Source organism: Octodon degus, unplaced genomic scaffold, assembly GCF_000260255.1.
Source record: "Octodon degus isolate 3935 unplaced genomic scaffold, OctDeg1.0 scaffold00045, whole genome shotgun sequence".
NCBI classification, from domain to species: domain Eukaryota; kingdom Metazoa; phylum Chordata; class Mammalia; order Rodentia; family Octodontidae; genus Octodon; species Octodon degus.
In genome coordinates, this window is record NW_004524621.1 from 2,201,016 (window position 1) to 2,216,276 (window position 15,261).

Sequence of the window (15,261 nt, forward strand, 5' to 3'; positions counted from 1 at the left end):
TACATATAGAAAATTCTGAACAAAGCATTATTAACAATCAAAATGTAAAAACAGCTAGATGTCCATCAAGAATAGATTAGTCAGGGCCGGGGAGATGGCTCAGTGGAATAAGTGCTTCCCCAGCAAGCGCAAGAGCCTGAGTTCAATCCCCAGTTCCGCAAAAAAAAAAAAAAAGAATAGGTTAATCATGGGCCCAAGACATAGCTCACAGTCTAAAGAACCTTCTCAGGCAAGCTTAGGCAAGCAGGCAGGAACTGCAGTTCTATCCCCTGCACCACATGCCACGCCAGCCTTGCCCCCAGCGTAGTCTGAGCCAGCCACCAAAAAAAAAAAAAAAAAAGGTCAATCAAACAAATCTATTTACTACACAACAAGGAAAAAAAAGTAACTACAGCTTCTTGTAACAATACAGCTTCATGAGGCTCAATAATCAAAGCCAAACAAACACAAATCCATATGCCATGATTTAATTTATACCAGTATTTCCCAATCTTTCCAACACACCACAAGAAATGATGGAGACTTTCCCTAACTGTTCCCATGAGACTTCAATTTCACAGACTCATTTGTAGTGTCTTGAACTATGCTTTAAACATCTGCTTAAAACATCAAACAAAACCATGATCTCTTCAGTAAAGTTGAAAATGACTAAAAAGTAAAGTTGAAGGCAGGACACTTCACTTTGGACTGAACCCAAGACTTTCACACTAAACTATATTCTGTAAATTTTTCAATTTTTTATTTAGTGACAGGATTTTGCTAAATTGCTCATACTCAGTTTATACTTGTGAACCTTTTCCATCAGCCTCAAAGAGTGCTGAGATTACAGGCATGTGCCACCACACCTAGCCAAAAATGACTAAATTTTTGTTAAAAGTTTAAAAATGTTAAATTTAGCCTGGCATGGTAGCACACACCTGTGATGCCAACATTCGGGAGGCTGAGACTGCAGGATTACCGTTAGTTTGAGGCCAGCCTAGACTACATAGTAAGTTCAAAGCTACCTGCACTACACGGTGAGACCCTATCTCAAAAAAAGTAATTCATACTTATTTCAAAATCAATTGCTGAGTAAATTAATGTAACTTACTGGGTGTGGTATTGTACATGTATAATCCTAAAACTCAGGAGGCTGAAGCAGGAGGGTCCCTGTGAGTTTGAGACTAGCCTATAATGCACAGTGAAAGCCTGTCTCAAAAAGACAAAAATAAATACAAATAAAATCATTTTTACAAATTAGATGTAATTTATTTGGTTGCATAAATTGTAATTTATCAAACAAAATGTGAAAAAAATTATGAATACACAAGAGTAATGCATCCAAATATTTAAAAATCATTCAAAACTTTATTTTTCCAACAAAAGCGAAATACTTAAAAATTTGATTTCATAGTCTAGGTGTGGTAGCCCATGCCTACAATTCTAGCACTCAGGAGGTTCAGGCAGAATTGCCCAGAGTTCAAGGCCAGCCTACATACCAAGATCCTGCCCCAGGATTTTAAAAAAAAAAAAGAAAAAGAAAAGAACTCTACCGTCTTTCACTGTAACTCTTTTTAAACCTGATTCTGTGAACACTGAGCATTTTAATGAATTCAATCTTGATGGAGACCATGTGGTAGATACAAAAATGCAAACAGAGATTAAATAATAACAAGATTTTAGCTAGTAGGGTGGAGCTTTGGATAGCCACAAATAATTTTAACATCCAAGATTTTTTTTAAATGTCTGATTTTAAAACTTTAGAAACAAGGGCCAGCCAAAGAGCTCAGTGGATTAAAGTGCCTGCAAGGAGGCACAGGGGCTGGGGCTTTGATCCCTGTGCCTGCTTTGCAGGCCCCACCAGGCAAGGCCCTGCCCCCAAGGCACGCTGAGGCAGGGATTGAGACTGAGTGTGGCGGCGTGCCTATAATCCCAGCACTTGGGAGGCTGTAAACAGGAGAATCACTAAGAGTCGGATCTAGTGGTGAGGCCCTGAACACCCTGTAGACCCTTCCCTAAAATAAAAAATAAATAAATAAATAAATAAAAAAAAAATTCAGAAACAGACAAAGCTAGCTAGCTGATTGGGAAGGCAAAGAGGGGAGCATTAACAGGGCATAGACACAAAGTGTCCTGGAGTGCTGACAGAGCTATCATTGTCAGCCTGCCTAGCTAGGACACAATCATTCCAAGAGTCCTGTTACACTGTTAGGCACAAAGCAGTTCTCACATTTTCAGTCTGTTCTTTCCTAACAATTACCCGAAGGCTAAATCCTACTAGTTAAAACACAAACAGAATATCATGTACAAGAAATATTGTACTTCAGCAGAAAGTTACTAACAATTTTTATAGATCAAAAAGAAAACTCTAAGGGCTGGGGAGATGGCTCAGTAGAATAAGCTCTTGTCTGACAAGCGAAAGGGCCTAAGTTCAATCCCCAGTTCCGCAAAAAAAAAAAAAAAAACAAATTTACCTTTTGTGAGAGCTGAAGAGTCTTCCTTTTTCTCCCTATTATATAAAGATTCCTTTCCTCTTCACCTTTTTCTATCCGAAAGTCTTCCAACCTCCTAAAAAAATTAAATATCCAATTATCAGTTATTGAACTGATACAGAACAAAGGTACGTCATTATGATTCTACAAATCTTAAGTTTCATTCATGTGATACAAAACAAAGATGATTTTGCTATGACCCATTTCAAAGTAAGGGACATTTTAACATTAAAGTAATTTTAACATTACTGAAAAGACATGGCCCTATATTTTGATCATTTTAATGGAGGAAAGTCTGTATTTTGGCCATGGTCTGTACACGAAAAGAACAAATGCACTGAGAATGAACCCTACATTCTAGTGAAACTATTTCTTCTCAAGGTAAATCTGCAGTCCACACTTATATTCTCCTACCTACAGGGAACTTCTAAAACAGATTCCATCCTTCATCACAGGTGTTCGGTTCCACTTTTATGGGGGAAAAAAAAATCACATACCACTTTTATGTATACTGAAGGAGCTCTGTAATGAACTCTTTCCCTTGTGACAACATTCCTGCACCTACTCTATACTTCCCTTTCATATCAATTAGTAAAGCACAGGATCCCTGGAGAACCTCATGCAGATCATCTTGAACTATATGAAATTCCACTTTTAATGATGCAGATAGGAAAAGTGCCATTTTTAAAAAGAGTCATATATCCGTATGCTCTTTCTTTTAGAATGAGTAGAATTTCAACCACTATCTAGTGAAGACAAACAACTTGCCTGAACCCTGGGCCCAAAGACAAGTACTTCTACCGGAAGCAACATTATGTACTCAGAGCTCTGCACATTAAGATTCTTTCTCATCACACTTTTATCTACTGGCTACATTTTTTACAAAGCACACACAATATAGTCAGAAAATATTTTTTAAATTCTCTTCATCCTTATCAAATAAAACCTAATAAAAAATTACACAAAATTTACCCCCACTTCCACTACATAGACAGCTGCCAAGGTATCTCACACATCTCCTTTATAAAATCCAACATGAAGGCTAAAAATGTAGCTCAGTGGCACAGTGCTCACTTAGCAGGTATAAGGGTCTAAGTTCAATACCTAGTACTGTACCCCACCAAAAAAATCCAGAATAAGCTTTATTTTAGAATACAATGCAAGGGGCCAGCCAAATAGCTTAGTGGATTAAATTGCCTGCAAGCAGGTGCAGAGGCCGGGGGTTCAATCCCTGGGCCTGCCGTGCTATGCGAGCCCTGCCCCAGGGGCACGCTGACACAGCAATCTGATCTAGTAGTGAGACTCTGAACACCCTGTAACCCTTGCCTAAAAATAAAAAGAATACAATACAAGAATGAGCTATGTTTTTATTTTGTAGCCTTTGTTTTTGGCTGTCTGGCAAATGGATTTTGACAGATAACCAAGTCCATTTTTCTTTTCATCCTTAGAAGCTCAATTTTTATCTAAATTCTTTGCTGCTTCAAATAGAAACTGTAAGCTGGGCATGGTGGCACATGCCTGTAATCTCAGCACTTAGGAAGCTGAGGCAGAAGGATCACTTTGAGTTCGAGACCAGCCTGGGCTACAAAATGAATTCAAGGGCAGCCTAAATTGCATAGCAAGACCCTGTCTCAAAAAGACAAAGAAAAAAGAAAACAGAAAAGGAAAAAGGAAAAGAAAAGGAAACTAAAAAAGAAAATAAGAAACTGTATTACTTAGCTTCATTATTAATAGGACCAAATGAGAATATTCTGGTAAAAGTTATGAGCAAATATGCCTGCCAGACAGTTGCCACAAGGAAGTTGTCCTACCTAGAAACACCCTTTCTGCCTTCTGCTCATCTCCCTTCTTCTGGCCCAAATTCAATCTACAATAGATACTGGGATGTGACAGGCAGAATTTCACTAGCTAAACTTGGCTCAACGTGAACTTAAGAATGAGAAACCAAGCTCTAAAACACAGACCAGAAACACAAGTGCCTACCTCCCTGATTAACTGAGGAGCCCTGGCTCCAGCCTCAAACTCTCTTTCCAGCCCTCCAATACCTACGAGAATAAATGCTGACAGTTTATGGAACGACGCTTTGGGTTCTTCAGGTTTTTCACTCCTGATACCCATTTATTTTCCTTGGTTTTGACAAAAGTATTCCAAAATGACCTTTCTGAGTCTAATTACCATGAAACTGAGAAACTTACATAAGGCATTATAGCATACTATGTACATGTTAGTCATTTTTTGTATTTTTCATCAAAATTCAAGATTTTGCTTTTCATTGCATTATTGAGTGCCTATAAAACCTCAAATTAACTGTGAAGCATATAAGTACCATCTGATGTTACTCATTCAAACACTTCTGGCTAAACACATGAAGAAATACTTGTCAAATTAACACAGCAAACATGACAGAATATTAAAACATTTTCTTTAGTATCATAAAAACATTATAGCAAGCTTATCATGATGGTACATGCCTAGAATCCCAGCATTTGGCAGGCTGAGGCCAGGAGAATCTTGAGTTCAAGGCCAGCCTGAAACATAGCAAGAGCCTGTCTCCAAAAAAAGTATTTATTGCCTTCTTTTCAATGATTCAAAAATCCAACGCTCAGTAAAAGAAAACAAGGCTGTTCAACACAAAAAAGTGATTCTATACAAAAGTTTTAAAAAGTACAAGATGAACTATAATCCCTTTTTCAAGGGCAACAGCCAAGATGCTATGCAAGGCTGCTACAGTCACTTTAAAAGGACCAAGGAGTCTCCAAAAGGTTCCTCTTGGCCAAAAAAAGATATCAATGAAGACCATCAGAAATAAACTAAATGTTAGAAACTTAAACAATTAGTAGGTTTATTGAACTTAGTATTATAGCAAGTTTCTCTAAGGTACAGTAATAGCACTAAGGTTCTATTTTAAGACAATTCTTCATGTTTTAGATATATACAATGAAGTACTTATAGATAAAACAACATTATGTCTAAAACTTTTTTCAAAATTACCCTAGAAAAAAGCTGATTATAATGATGCACACCTAGGGTCTGGGGAACTAGGGGGCTAGGGAGATAGTTCAGTAGAATAAGCGCCTGCCTGGAAAGCGTAAGATCCCGAGTTCAATCCCTGGTACCACAAAAAAAAAAAAAAAAAAAAAGACGTACACCTGTAATCCCAGCTATTTGGGAGCCTAGGACAGGAAGATCTCAAGTTGGAGGCCAACCTAGGCAACTTTCCAAACTCCTATTTCAAAATAAATTATGGTTGGGGAGATAGCTCAGCAGTCTAAGTGGCTGTCTGGCAAGCGCAACGACCTAGATTCAATTTCTAGTCCTGTATGCCATGCGGGAGGGAGTGCTATGCTGGCCACTGAAACCATGAAACCAGGCATGGGGGCGCATACCACCACCATGTAATGGTGCACAGGCTGAGACAGGAGGATCACTATAAGTCTGAACTGTGTAGGGGGACCTTATACCAAATAAATAAATAAATAGATAGACAGATAGATAAATAAAAATTAAGGAACTGGTATATATCTCAAAGGCAGAGAGCAGGGGGTCTGGGCCTAGCTCAGTCCTTTAAGTGGCTGCTTCCACAAAGCTGTCAGCCTCAGGTGGCTGGAGTTCGAACCTCACAACTCTCCCGCTGGCCAAACGTGCCCTGAAGGCATGCGAGGAACAACAACAACAACATCAAAGGCAGAGAGCTTCCAGATCAATCCTCAGCACTGCAAAACATAAAAAATAAAAACACTAAAAGGAAAAAAAGTGTAGATGAAATAAAACTGACTGTGAAAATATTTACAAAAGTAAAAAAAGGTTAGAGAATAATTTGTTTTTTCAAATCACATTTAAGGTTCCCACCACTGCTAAAAACATATTCATATGATTATGTACACAACTAATGGAATAAAAGATGTGTAAGTAACCACACGAATATATTTTCACAGATAAAAACAATATAAATAAATATCCTACAACAAACCTAAATATGCCTAGTGGTACCTCTGGTACAACCACTCTTCGTTTCCAAGCCTGTAGGTCCCGTTCTGTCGCAATCTGACTCCGCGGAGCATTTTGGTGCATCTGGCGGACACCTTCAACTTGTCCACTACGACGTAAACCAATATTTGGAGGGGACTGGATGTCTAAACTTACTCTTCTAAAGCCTAGAAAACAGTGATTAAGAAATGATTCCAAACTAATTTGCAATGAGTACATACTTAACAAGCATACATTATTCCTACACACATATCAGAAATCAAAGAAATGAAAGGACTTATTGAAAACAAACTACAAGAAAAGTCGATATGACTAAGACAGTAGAATACTGAACATTTCACTGTTAAAACTTGTTTTTGAGGCAGGTGTGGAGGCACATGCCTATAATCTCAGCACTTGGGAGACAGAGGCAGGAGGATCACCCTGAGTTTGAAGTCAATATGGGCTAGATAGTTCAAAGCCAGCCTGAACTGTGTATGACAACCTGTCTCAAAAAAAAAAAAAAAAAAAAAAACACCTCAATTTCTACTTTTCCTAGATTTTCTGAATTAGATAATGTATAATTCTGCATTCCCAGAAACTGTGCCTTCTTCAAATTTGTATAGTTTTTTTTAGGAAACTGGCACTGAACAGGCAACTCAAATCGAGGTGGTTTTGACAGATATACAAACAACACTAACCATAAACCGTGGGAGCTAAACAGCCTCAGAGCAGCTGCCAATGTAGATATTACAATCTCACACAAATGAACAGCAGCTTGGGACAGAGCAGGGCAGGGCAGGGCAGGCAGGTAAAAAGTGTCATAGGGTGTTTTCAACTGACTCCCAAATGCTGACTGAATTAAGAAAAATTAGTCTCAATTCAATTATTCAAGAGTTATATAATTCCTGGGGCTGGGAAGATAGCTCAGTAGAATAAGTGCGTGCCTGGCAAGCACAAGGGCCTGAGTTCAATCCCAGTTCCGCCAAAAAAAAAAAAAAAAATTATATAATTCCCTATGTTAAAACAAGGTGACAGCCATATCAAAGCTCTGAACCCAGAGGCCACTGTTAAGGTGGGCTCAGCAAGCAGGCAACCATTCTGGGTTGGAAGCCACAAATGCTAGAGACAAAGTGCAAAGTCCAGGCACCATGCTCATTTTCTTTAAAGACAGGTGAAAGGGCTCCTCTGTGATACAGTCCAGACACAGAAAACTACCTTATTTTCCAGTGGACCCTATCAAGTCCTACTCCAGCTACACCAGCTCTCCTTGCCACAGGAGTAAATGTTAACTCCTGCATTCTCCTACGCACCACCTCCATCCCCCAATCACACGTGAGTCGATCCATGTTCCACAACACTGTGCTCTACCTACCAACACACATTCACAAGGAAACATCTGAGCAAGAGATACAGCTCAGTGGAACAGCAGGCCCTAGGCTCAAGACCCAGCACCAGCAAAAAATTAAAAATTTTAAAAATAAGATATACTGAAGTTGAAGAAATACTTTTTTTTTTTTTTGGTACAAACCTCTGGTTGTTTTTTTTTAAGTCAACAAAATGGAAATATACTTTTTAAAGTTTCCAATACTAGGAGAAGATATCATACAATGTCTTTTAAATAAATTTTAAGTCAAAGATACAGTATAAATCTTAGAACAAAAATTAAGATTAAGCAATATTCAGAAAATTAAATGCTGCAAAACAATTGAACTAAGAAAAAGTTTTCATGATAGCAAAGAAGTACTAAGAGTAAAACATAAGATAAATACTGGAATGCCAAGTAAATGACCAGCACTTCTAACAGTTTGAGGATAGGATATCGCACAAAGTTCTAGTGTGTTGTGGACATGCATAATGACCGTGACAGTTACTGGTGGCTAGGCGTCACTTGTGGAACTGAGCTATAGCTATTTCTTTGAAATCCACCCTGTAGACTTAGGTAGAATCATGACTCATGGGGTGGAAGAGAAGTACATTTGTAGGGTGTGCTGATGAAAATATTCTGCTGCTGAACACAAAAGAATAACCAGAAGACTACTATTGTATACCTCTTATTCTCCTCTGTTTAAAGAAATACTTTTTTAATAGAAAAGCAAAATTCTAAGTTTACTTGCCAGTCAGGTGTGGTGGCACATACCTATAATCTCAGCACTAGGGAGGCTGAGGCAGGAGGTTAGCAGTGAGATTAAGGCCATCTTGGACTATAAATAGTGAGTTCAAGCCCAGTCTGAACTACATATTGAGGTCTTGTCTCAAAAATCTAAAAAAATTTTAAAAATCTAAATTTAACTGCCCATGTCACAGTGCTATTTATTCTCCAACAATCTGAACACGCAAGGTTCATTAATCATAGTTGTTGTTTTTTTTTTTTTAATGTATTTGGTACAGGGTCTCACTATGCAGCTTGGACTTGTAGTGATCCTCCTGTTTTCAGTATCTCCAGCCCTGGAATCCACCACACCCAGGCTTGCTGGCAGGGCAGGGCTGGCATGGCACATGGTGCTGGGGATCGAACCCCAGTCCCTGACTTGCCTAAGCAGGTGTTTAGTCTACCACCAAAAAGAAAACCATGTGAACTGGCATTCAATACCTCCTAGAATATACTGTCAAAAGGCAAAATCAAGGTAAAGAATGCACATATATCTTGCGACTCTTCTCCTAACACATTCAGGATCCAGCACCCACTACTCAGGATACTCCCCTACAATATTTAACTTAAATCCAACCATGAGGAAATGGTCAGACCAATTCATATTGAAGGAAAAAAACCTGTGAAACAGGACTGAACTCTTTCAAACTGTGCTATGAGGAAACTAAATGCATAAGAAATGCTTGACTAATCCTGATGTTTTTTTAAAAGCCACAATCAAAGACAACACTAAAGGGAAAAAACAGTAAAATAAGAAATATAAGCAAGTGAACAATATTGTAAAAGCTAAATATTTTGAATGTAGTCACTGTGCTGTGGTTATGTAAGAGAATGATTATTGTTCTTTGAAGATCCAGAATGATACATTAAGGTAAAAAGTGTCATGAGGTGTTTCAACAGACTCTCAAATGTTGATTGAATTAAGAAAAATTGATCTCAATTCAATTATTCAAGAATTATGTAATTCTCTATGTTACAACACAGGAAAGTTGGCCTGGTGAGATAACTCAGTGGACTAAGCACCTGCTTTGACAAGCACAGGGATCACAATCCGATACCCAGTCCTGCATGCTGCACCAGCCCCATCCCCAGGACGCACTGAGACAGCGACCAAGTCCAGGCATGGTGGTACATGCCTGTAATCCCAGCACTGGAGAGGCTGAAAACAGGAGGATCGCTACAAGTCTAAGCTGTGTAGTGAGAACCTATACCAAATACATAAACAAAAAAAAGAAGAAAAAAAAAACCCCACAAGAGAAAGCACATGTATAGTCTTTCTTTAAAAGACACTTTTTGAGGATGGGAGACTCCTCCAGGCGTCTTGCATAAGGACACTCATTCCAAGCCCTCATGACTTAATCACTTCTCAACTCCAACTCCCCTCACACTGCCAATGATGTTCCAGCACAAGGATTTGGAAGACACAAATAGCCTATAACATCAATGAAATCATTGCCAAAACCAACATCGAGAAGATTTCCCTTTACCTATTCTTCTAGTTTTATAGTTTCAGATCATATTTCTAACATTTTAATCCATTTTGAAATGATTTTGTATATGGTTTAAGACGGGTCCAATTTTATTATTTTGATGTGAATATCCTATTTATTCACATCACTTATTGAATGGACTGTCTCTTCCTTATTTTATCCTTTAGGTACTCTTACTAACCATTAATTGATAAATGTGTGCACATTTATTTCTGAGCTCTCTATTCTGTCCTTCAATTTACATTCTATAGTACTTTGATTACTATAGCTCTATAACATATTTGACACTAGAAAGTATAAAGCTTCTAGCGTTCTTTCTGAGGAGTGATTTGAATATTCCTGGTCATTTCAAGTTCTTTATTAAGTTGTAAAATTGTAAAGTATTGGCAAAGATGTGGAAAAATCAAAACCTTGCATACTCTTGGTGAGAAAAGAAAATGATGTATCCTCAGTGGAAACAGCATGGCTATCCCTCAATAAATTAAAACTACCATAAAATCCAACAATATTACCTCTGACATGTATCCAAAGAGACTGAAATCAGAATCTTGAAAAGATTTTAGCACTCCTGTATTCACTTTGACAGTACTCGCCATAGGTAATATATGGAAATAAATCAACATTAACAAACGAATGGATAAAAATGTGACATATGGGCCAGGGAGATACCTCAGTGGCTTAAGAGCCTGCCTACCAAACACAAGATCTTGAGTTTGATCCCCAGTAGAAAAAAAACTGTGGCATAGATTTATGATGAAGATGTTATTTAACCTTTAAAAATAAAGAAATCATATCTGATGACATGGATAAACATGGCCAACTTTATGCCTAATGAAATAATTCAGGTGCAGAGAGACAAATATTACCTGATTTTTCTTATATGAGATAAGCAAAATTGATGGGATCAAAAAATGAAATGATGCTGGCTGGAGCTAAGGAGAGGGGAATGTGGAGTTACTATGTAACAGACACAAAGTTTCAGTTAAAAATATAAAAAATTCTAGAGATCTATTGTACAACATTGTGTTTATAATCAACAGTATTATACTGTACACTTGAAAATTTATTAAAAGGGCTGGGTTCATGTTAAGTGTTCTTAGTGGAATGAAAGTACAACACAGAATGAATGTCATCTATCAAAAAGTTTCAAAGAGCTGAGTTTAATAGCTATATCTCTATTGAATAAGATGTTGAAAAGTAGAGTGGGAAACTGCTGTCCATATATCATATTTCATGATTAAACTGTAATGCATGTTGACTTTTGAAAATTATTTTATAAAATAATTTTTAAAAATTAATAAAAGCATGAAATAAGAGAGTAGCCAACAAAGTATGTAGAACAGGTAACCAATCTGGGTATATGATCTTCTGTAAGTCTTTTTTTTTTCACCAAGGTTTTAATGTCACTTTTAATTATCTTTTACTTGATAAAATGAAAAATGATATATGAAAAAAAAAAAAAGACACTTTTTGTTTACCAGGTACATTCCAATAATCCCAGCTACTCAAGAGGGTGAAGCAGGGTGATCCCAAGTTTAAGGCCAGCCAGGGCAACTTAATAAGACCTTGTCTCCAAATATAAAAGAGGGTTACAGATGTAGCTTAGTGGTAGAACACTTGTCTGGTATGTACAAAGCTCTGGTTTCTACTCCCAGGAATTAAAATAAACAAAAAACTACTTTGCTATATGTTCCTATTAAACATTTTTGTAAATACTCTTTAAGCCAAAAAAAGTTTCATCATATTTACATTGTACTCGAAAATCAAATGCCCATTTGCTACATCACGTTATCAAGTAACAAACCTACCTGAGAATACCTCTTAAGTTGCAAAAATACATTGCTTAAAGTTTTTACAATGCACATACTTGCCAACAACTTTATATGCTCTTCAATTCCAACACAGCCATGTTAACTATCTCCTATGGGTTTATTACCTCTTCGAGGTGTCTCTTCCCCATTTGCAGGTCCACCAGGACCAGGGTCCTGATCTGCTCCCATCCTCTGATCCTGCTGTTGCTGCAACTGCCTTATCATTCCATCAAGGATGCTGGACTCTGGGCTTCCCTCGCTGTTATCATTGGTTTGGAGGCTTATAACTTGCTCAATTACCTCTCCATCACCTACAAGTTCAATTCATGAATATGCAGTCATAACATACATGAGTAGAAAAAAGAAAGCAAAACTTCATGAGATTCCAATTAAAAATCTGTTAAAGAGCTGGGATGTAGCTCAGGGGTGAAGCACTTGTGTGATATATGTAAGCACTAATATAATAAAATACATTAACAATTGTTTGAGTTTCTGTTTTCAAAAAACATGAACAACTAAGAAGACAACTTACACATCTATAACTAAGAAAAATTCAAAACAGATAAAACCCAAAGTTTAAAGTACTAAGGAACACAAAAATCTTCACAGGCACCTTGGAAATAAAATGTTTGACTACTCTCTTGTTGACCAGTCTCTCCCCATATCACAGCAATTTTAGGTGGTTTCTGATGTAGAGAAAAGCAATTAATATTTAATGTCTTCTTCTCTATTATTTTAAGGAAAGAGGGGAGTGATATTTGAGGCTTTCAACAAATGACAGCCTGAGCTTTCCTTTAACTAAGCATCCTTAGAGAGCATGTGCAGGTTGATGGAGGTAGTTCCACATGGCCCCCCACAAAGCTTGACTTACTCCATCCCTAGTTACCTATTTAACAGAGCTGGTATCCATATATCTTCGCTCAAGCACAGAATTCATTTTTCAAATAATTCCTTTTCAGAAATATTTGTAACAGGTGCAGGATTAGTGTCGATGGGAAAAAAGGTTACGTGGTTGTGGGTTTGGAAATACATTTTAGAAATATTATTTTCATGCATAAATTCCTTATAAAGTCTACTACCATAAAGACACATCTGTTTTGAACACAGGCTCAATATATACAAGTCCTTACCCACTCTTTCTCCCCTACTCTTAAATGGAAAATCAAAAGGAATGCAGAGATATTACCTGCCATCATACCAAAAGAGCCAGAAATTTTTTTTTTATTTCTTTTCTGTATTTAGGACAGGGTCTACAGGGTATCACTATGTAGATGGAATCGTAGTGATTCTCCTGTTTTCAGCCTCCCAAGTGCTGGGATTACAGGCACAAGCCACTATGCCCAGTCTCAGTTGCCATCTCAGCATGCCCCAGAGGCAGGGCCAGCACAGCACAACATGCCAGGGAATGAACCCAGCCACTATGCTCTGCCTAAGCAGGCGTTTTAGTCCACTTACACACAAATATTCCTGTTTTACTCATAACATCTTCATTTTACTATGGAAGCCAATAAGGAACTTAGAAAAGTATAAAGTCATAGTTCAGATTAACTTTTTTTCTTCATCTTTTTTATTTATTTGGTACAGGGTCTTGCTACGCAGCTTGGACTCCTAGTGATCCTCCTGTCTCAGCCTTCCTGTCTCAGCCTCCCCAGCACTGGGATTACAGGTGTATGCCACAACACGCAGTATCCGTAGCTGGCATGGCATGCAATACTGGGGATTGAACCCAGATCCTTGCACTTGCCAGGCAAGTACTTACACTGCTAAGCTATCTCCCCAGACCCAGATTAACTATTTTTAAAAAAGCGTGTTTAGGGGCCAGGGAGACGGCTCAGTGGAATAAGCACTTCCCTGGCAAGTGCAAGGGCCTAGGTTCAATCCCCAGTTATGGGGGCAGAAAAAAATTGGGTTTAATCACTCAAGAAATGAACTGAAAAAGAAGTGGTGAAATTCAACCATATAAACAATATTTAATATAAATGGTCTACACATTCCAATTAAAAGACATCACGTTAGTCATGACTACAGAACACTTGCATAGGGCCAGGGAGATGGCTCAGTAGAGTAAGTTGACTGGCAAGCACAACGGCCTGAGTTCAATCCTCATTTATGCAAAAAAAAAGAAAAAAAAAAAAAAAAAACCTTGCATAAATTGAAAGACACAGGTGAGAAGACTGAAAACGATATAACTTTCCAACATAATTTTTTTTAAGTGGGATTAGTTACACTAACATGAAACAAAATAATACCCAAAAATATTTTTTTCCAGAGACATTTCACAATGATAAAAGATTAATTCAAGAGAAAATGCATATATACCCAATGAAAAAGCTTTAAAATACAGAAAGTAAAATTTAATAGAACTGTAGAAAGAAATAAAAGAAAACTCAACATTATAGTTGGACTGCTCAAATCTTTTTAACATTTTACTTTTATTATTTTATATTAAATAAAAAATATATTGATAACTTTCATACAATTGACGACATAGAGAGCAGTAAAGACTGTCATACATGTCACATAAAAAGTCTCGCTGAATTAGAAAAGGTAATGAAGAATCAAGAACGTTGGTCTTTTTTTTTTAATTTTATTTATTTATGGGGGGGGCCAGCTCAGCACACCAGGGGGTGGGGCTGGCATGTGGTGCTGGTGGATTGAACCGCGATCCCTATGCTTTGCTAAGCTTGTTCCAAGTAGGTGCTTTAGACCACTGAGCCATCTCACCAGCCCAAGAATGGTGGTCTTAAACCTACCTATAGGATTTTAGGATTTAACAAATAACAAGAAGTATGAAATTTCAGACTACAGCAGTGTTGAAAACAAAAGAATGATAAATACTAGAGCACATATTAATATTTATTGTTTTATTTTTATTTGTATTTTTTGGTGGAACCAGGGTTTGAACTCAGGCCCTTGTGCTTGCCAGGCAAGCGCTTATTCTACTAAGCTATCTCCTAGGGATAGCTCAAATCTCACAACAAACCAAAACTGGAAACAAGGCAAATGTCTCCAACTGTCAATGGATGGATAAACAATAACGGCACATATATCCCATGCAGCACCATCTGATAATAACCCACAACATATACATATGTAGTAACATGAGAACTTCAAATCCACTATGCCAAGCAAAAGAAGCCTGGCACCAAGTCTATATATCGAACAATTCAATTTTATTCACAGTTAAGTCTTCCTTATCTACAAGGATGTGCTTCAAGATTGCCACAGTGGATATCAAAAACCACAGATAGCACTGAACCTTATAGAAACTTAGGGTATGTATTATGCCTAACTATCCATGTACCAAAAAAAAAATGCCTTTTCCATCTTAAAGAACTATTGTACACAGTGACTGAAATCTGTGTATGTGT

General features: G+C 37.5%; 1 protein-coding gene across 3 annotated transcripts in view; it reads right to left on the reverse strand.

The window, feature by feature from the left end:
• Brwd1 (bromodomain and WD repeat domain containing 1) overlaps positions 1-15,261 on the reverse strand; it is a 153,031-nt gene that overhangs the window by 86,227 nt on the left and 51,543 nt on the right. For all 3 annotated transcript variants that reach the window (XM_004631770.2, XM_023716038.1, XM_023716036.1), the window contains exons 18-20: positions 12,016-12,201; positions 6,442-6,625; positions 2,454-2,547 (exon numbers count right to left, since the gene is read on the reverse strand). In XM_004631770.2, the coding sequence (XP_004631827.1) occupies positions 2,454-2,547; positions 6,442-6,625; positions 12,016-12,201 (464 nt within the window). The remainder of the gene's footprint in view (positions 1-2,453; positions 2,548-6,441; positions 6,626-12,015; positions 12,202-15,261) is intronic.